Source organism: Parasteatoda tepidariorum, chromosome 6 (assembly GCF_043381705.1).
Source record: "Parasteatoda tepidariorum isolate YZ-2023 chromosome 6, CAS_Ptep_4.0, whole genome shotgun sequence".
Classification (NCBI taxonomy): Eukaryota; Metazoa; Arthropoda; class Arachnida; order Araneae; family Theridiidae; genus Parasteatoda; species Parasteatoda tepidariorum.
In genome coordinates, this window is record NC_092209.1 from 44,070,945 (window position 1) to 44,076,890 (window position 5,946).

A 5,946-nucleotide genomic window follows, 5' to 3' on the forward strand; every position below is an offset into this window, starting at 1 on the left:
AACTTTCTTGTCCTATCAACACTGATGATCAAAAGTCTGCAAAACGCAGTCTACAGATCAGTCATGTTAATAAAAGACCATCGAAAAAACAAAGAACTGATGAGAAAGTCCATAAAGGTCCTTTAACCAATAAAGAAATGTTTTTTAAAATGATGTGATACATAAAATCCTGCTTGTGCATAATTACTCAAAGTTATCTAAATTATTAAAAAAAAATTATTTTAATCAAGATTTTATTTAAGAACATAATTACCATTTATTTATATTTATTTGAATAGATAATAATGTAATCATTATCATATTGGCTATTGAATTCATATCATTTTTTCTTTTGCACGTTTAATGCTACAGTTATAAACTTCCTCTTTTTTGTGTTTTTGTCAATCACATCCCTGTATGTTGATGAAACAGAATTGGCATTATGAGGTTTCTTCCTGGGCATAGCCTCCTCCAAACTTCATCCTCTTAAACTTCACATCTTGCTTTTCCTTCAAGCTTTTCACGTCAGAATGGTCATAATAAATGTGAAAGTTCATAAAAAAACTTCATGAGGCCGTAAAAACTTTATGCCTATCAATAATTTTAAAATAGCAATTGGGAATATCAACCCATATTTTTAAGTAATTTTTTCCATTTATTTTCATGAAAACTTATTTACAGGATATCCTGTTGCTGGTGAATGCCAGGCAGAAATGCTGGAACATCGTCAAACATTATTGGAAAACTATCAGCTAACACCAGAACTTGCTGCTGCCTGCGAAAAAGATGTCCATACATTTTGTGGTAGAAGACTTGAACTTGGTGGTAAAACTCTTCACTGCCTAATGGAGCATGCAAAACCTTCCAGAATCGATAGTGGTCGTATTAGTGACTCTTGTCGTCGAGAGGTAAAAACTTTATTTTTAGCTTAACTGCCCGTTTGGTGGTTGATAAAAGATAAGATTTGAAAAACCCAATTTTTTAATTCTCTTATTTTAAAAGATACTTTCTATTTATAACTTGCTTATTTCACATCTAACTTATTTTCAGTTTTTTTTGGGGTGTGGTAGTTTTAGCAGCAAGCTAACAAGAACTTTTTTTATCCACTCTCATATAATTAACTTTTTTGTATTCACTGTGAACATTTTTTAACTTTTGTTTAAGGTTTGAATTATTTGTTTTGTCTATAGGATTAAGTTTTCTTTTATGTACAGTTATTGGTACTCACTTACCTAAAATATAAATATTTGAATATTGAAACACTTTTTACTTCTGACTTGAAAAATTTTGGAAAATGTAAACTATTTTAACAAGCATTTAATAAAAAATTAAGTATAAATTTTAGTCTGTAAGTATAATTTAATAAAAAAAAAAAGGTTTTTTTCTTTGCTGTTACCACTATAAAGAAAAAACTTTCCTTTTCAACGTTTGAGTTAATTTTATCCACAAGACAGAACCAGATAAATCTGGAGCTGCTTGTTTTTCCTTGCAATTGAAAGAATGCCTTCTAACTTTCTTTTGCATGTTGTCTATAATTTTTGGTATATTTGATGTGTTATAACATTCACATCCCTAATCGGGACAATTTTAATATATTGTATTGCAAAAACATTTAAAGCGATTGATTTTATTTCTAACTTGTGCTCCTTTCTTCGCATTTTCTCTTCTCCTATCTCTATTTTTTTCTCTCTTACTTTTGTTTTATCTTTGATTTGCTTCATGTTCTTCCTTCCCTGATTTAGTTGAAATTCCTTCCTTTAATTCTGTACTACTACTATAGGTCATTTTTATATATTTAAATTTCAGGTATTTCTTCATTATTTTAATAAGTATTTGGCGCACAATGTTTTTGGATTTCTATTTTCGGCTTAGTTGTTTTTTTTTTTTACCAAATTCATCTCGGATAATATTAATGTTGAAACTGCTCATATTTTTTCTTTGAATATAAAGCTTGAGTATATTAAATATTTTTGTTATTTTGTGTCTGTTTAGCTGGAATCATTATTAAAGCAAAGTGATGTGGGAGAAGATTGGAGAGTAGATCCGGTTTTACAAGAGGCCTGTCAACCAGTTGTAGATGCTGTATGTTCTCATGAAAAACCAGGAGAAGGAAGGTATTAAATTAAAAAAAAAGTCTGTCACATTTATTTTAAGAAAAAAACCCTATAACTTTTAACTTTTTACAGCATATTAATTAAGCCCAGAGTTGCAAAAGAGAGATTTTTAAGTTTATGAAATTTATAGAAAGAAACTAAGCGGCACTTTACCAAAGGGTTCTTTGAGGCACTTTTAGTATTGTGTTATGTACGTAATGTGTTATGTACATATTGTGTTATGTATTTAGTTTTTGATTTTTGGAAAACGTTATGTGTGTGTGTGGAAAATTTTGCTGTTTTGTTTTAAGTTTTTTTATTTTGTTAAAAATAAAAAAACATCAGATATTTTAATATTGAATCTAAATCTATCTGGCTATGGTAGATGTTTTAAGAATTTTTTATTTCATGCAACTAATATATATAATTTTTTTTTGAAATTTTAAGTTTTTGTTAATTATAGGTTAAAATTGTTATGTAAATCTAATTTAATGATGAAGTACTAAAATTAAGGTACTTTAAGGTGTGGACTTGTGGTCGGAACTTAAATGTTAGGGTTAAAAAAAATTGAAATTAAAAAAGTATACAGAATTATATTAAGAAACATAGTATTTTGGTATTTATTTTATGTTTGTATAGAAAATTAAATTTAGTCATTTTTTAAAATTTTTATATAAATATTTATAATTAAATAGAAAATTTTTCAATAATATCAAAGAATATTAGTTAAGAATTGGAAAACTGTTTAAACGTAATAAATTTATATAAACTAAATATACTAAAAATAATTTATTATTATTTAATTAGCAAATTATTTGTTAAGTAATTTATTCTGTGGTATATATAATTAGAGATTTAGAAGTTTTTAATTAAGTGCAAATATTATTGTTTATTTGGTACATTATTTTCATTTGTCTTATTTATAAAATATATGGAATAGATAAATAAGCAAATAAATGTTGCTCCTGAAAAGTTTTTCTGATTAAATGTTTTATATTTTTTTAATGTATATTTGAAAACAGGCTATTTTTAAAGGTATCTAGACTTTCTCTTTTATAGCAATGCTAAATTATTAATTTTTTTTAGGGTTATGTCTTGCTTAATGAAGCATTTTGACTCAACACACATGAGCTTAGAGTGCAAAGAGAAATTACTTCAGATTCAATATTTTGTATCCAGGGATTTTAAGTAAGTATCAGCTGTATATGTTCCTAAAAATATTGAAATGTTATGTGTCTAATAAAGTTGTTGCATTTTCATAAGCTGAAATATTGGAATGATAATAAAAATAATTGTATTGTCAATTTTCCATTTTGAAGATTTTATTAGAGTTTTCACACCAGTTTCTTTTTAAAAATGCTTGATTAAATTTAAAAATTATAGATTTTCTTTGAAAAGCTTTATTATTTTAATGTAAATATTGATTTTAAGAACATTTTGTAAACATTTGAATTATTCCCTAAAGAATTTTTGGTATTTATTAAATATTTACACTCTATTTTGTTATATTCCTGGAGTTAAGAGAATAAAATAATGCATGTTTTCATTTTTTTACAAAGGCTTGAAATTTTGTTAATTTTTATACCATTAAAATTTATTAATTTTGAAAAATTCAATCCCATTCTCTTCAATTTTTAGTTAAAATCAGTTTCGCAATGTATGGAAAATTAGGATGCTTTTTACAAAATGTAATATCCATAGAAAACTGCCTAAAGCTTGGCTGAAGAAATTAATGTTCTATGCTTGCTGTAGTTCATAACATGTTTTTTTTCTTCCTTCTATTATTAAGGGAGTACATTTATGTTCTTGAAAAGGGAATAAAAAGTTGTCATTTAATCAGCTAGACTTTTTAATAAGACAAATCAATTTTATTATAAGATGTACAAGAGGCAGAAATAATTGTATTAAGTTGTAATAAAAATTTTATTAATGATGTGGGTACTTATATGCAATCGTAGGTTATTTTTATAAAATAGAGAACTTTAATAAACAAAAATTCAACTTCATTTTCTTTTTTTTCACAATACTTTCTTGATTTAAGTTATAGTATAAATGAATGTAATGCATTTTAATGCAATTCTTTTCGTTATTTCAGGCTAGATCCTATTTTATATAAACGCTGTCGAGCAGATGCTGAAAAGCATTGCCATGCAAAAAAGAACTGGCATGATAAACCATCCAGAATGGATCCAGAAAGAGGTCCAATGGTACTGCCGTGTCTCTATCGTTATGCTTATCATCCAGATAAAAATGTTCAGGTTAGCTCTTTACATTTGCTTCAATCTTGCTTAGAACTTTTAGATTTTTGTTTTTAAATCGTTCAACTCTTGTGTTTCCAGCTTTGATATTTTTCTCTTTATAATTTGCTCTTAAATTTAAGTGAATATATTATTTGAAAATATTTCATTATATGTTAAAAAAGTGAAAAAAATTTAAGCACTTTAAAAGAAAAAAATGCTAAGTAGTAAGTCTTAAGGAGACTTTAGTGGTTAATGAAGTCAGAACATAGATGACTAAAAAAATCCCTGAAAAAATGCCCTTAAAAATAGCAAAATACAGCTTATTCCCTTAATATTTCCCTTATTCCTATAAATAAGAATTCCTATAAATAAGAATTTCACTTTAAAACATAATTTCTTTTTTAAATTTATAACATGTAAAGTATTAAAATATGTTTTCAATAAAACTTCAAATGTTATTGGCTAAAGTAACAAAATACTGAAGATGGGAAATGTTTACTGATATTTACAATTTTTTTTAAATATTTATATATAAAAGAGTTGTATTATGAAAAGCGAATTTTCATATAAATTACCAAATGCTGCAAAAACTTAAGATTGTATTGGTCAAGGTCTCCCTTAACCCTCCTGGCGTCAAGCCCGTTATATTACGGGCTTGATTTCCATGCTGAAAGCGGCTTGCCCGTGTTTTCATGGGTTCACGATCTGCCTCTAGAGCGGCGAACCCGTCTTTTTCTCCTCTAGAATATTTCCTTCCCCCTCAACCTCCTACTGCTCACAAATTGAGAGGCGTATAAGCTGTCATCGTAAATCACTCACTGTGCTATAGTATTTCTGTTTGAATAGATGTGAATATTTTGCATTCTTTTTGATTTTTGAACCCCCACTCAAACTAAAAGTAATAAACAGGTTATTTTTTTTTTGTTCAACTTATTCAATAGATTGAATTTTTTTCAATATTTATTGCTTAATTTATTATACTAAATCTTTAAATGTTTTAAATCGTTTTGTATTTTTAAATTTCAAATAATTTTCGAAAATTAATTTAATTTCAGTGTAAATTGCAGCAAATTATTTCTTCTCTAAATAATAATGTAATATTTAATGAACTAATTTATGAATTTTTAATATTACCAATTTTCTATAATATTTAACTAATTTAGTTAAATTAATTAATTGTTTTAAAAAAAAAGATTTTTTTTGCTTACAAAATATATTTTAAAACAATTCCTGCAATTGAAGTTAACTCTAAAAACATTCTCTCCTCTTCATGTAATGTTCTGGACTTTCTCAGCGTTTGTCTAAAATCCCGTCACCTATGACACTAGTTTTATTTGTACTTTAGTTTAATGATATTGAAACATTTTCATGGATAGAGAGGAAATCGAAATTCTTTTCATTTGGAAATACGTTTTATTAAATTAGTAAAATTACAAGCTGTTAAAACTCCAAATAACTAAGTGAGTTTCAATATACCAAATATTTTTTTTTCATCCAAGCAAATAATCAAATGAATTGTAAATTTTTATGTCACTCACATTACGATATACATTTTAAAGAAAACGATTTATAGCTTGTTTTAGTAAAAACAAATAAGTTTAATAATAAATTTAAATTTTCTTAATAAATTATAT

General features: G+C 26.1%; 1 protein-coding gene across 1 annotated transcript in view; it reads left to right on the forward strand.

The window, feature by feature from the left end:
* LOC107451795 (golgi glycoprotein 1) overlaps positions 1 to 5,946 on the forward strand; it is a 46,636-nt gene that overhangs the window by 11,696 nt on the left and 28,994 nt on the right. Inside the window, exons 7-10 of the mRNA XM_016068011.3 lie at positions 661 to 887; positions 1,972 to 2,093; positions 3,159 to 3,260; positions 4,168 to 4,330. Of these exons, the coding sequence (XP_015923497.1) occupies positions 661 to 887; positions 1,972 to 2,093; positions 3,159 to 3,260; positions 4,168 to 4,330 (614 nt within the window). The remainder of the gene's footprint in view (positions 1 to 660; positions 888 to 1,971; positions 2,094 to 3,158; positions 3,261 to 4,167; positions 4,331 to 5,946) is intronic.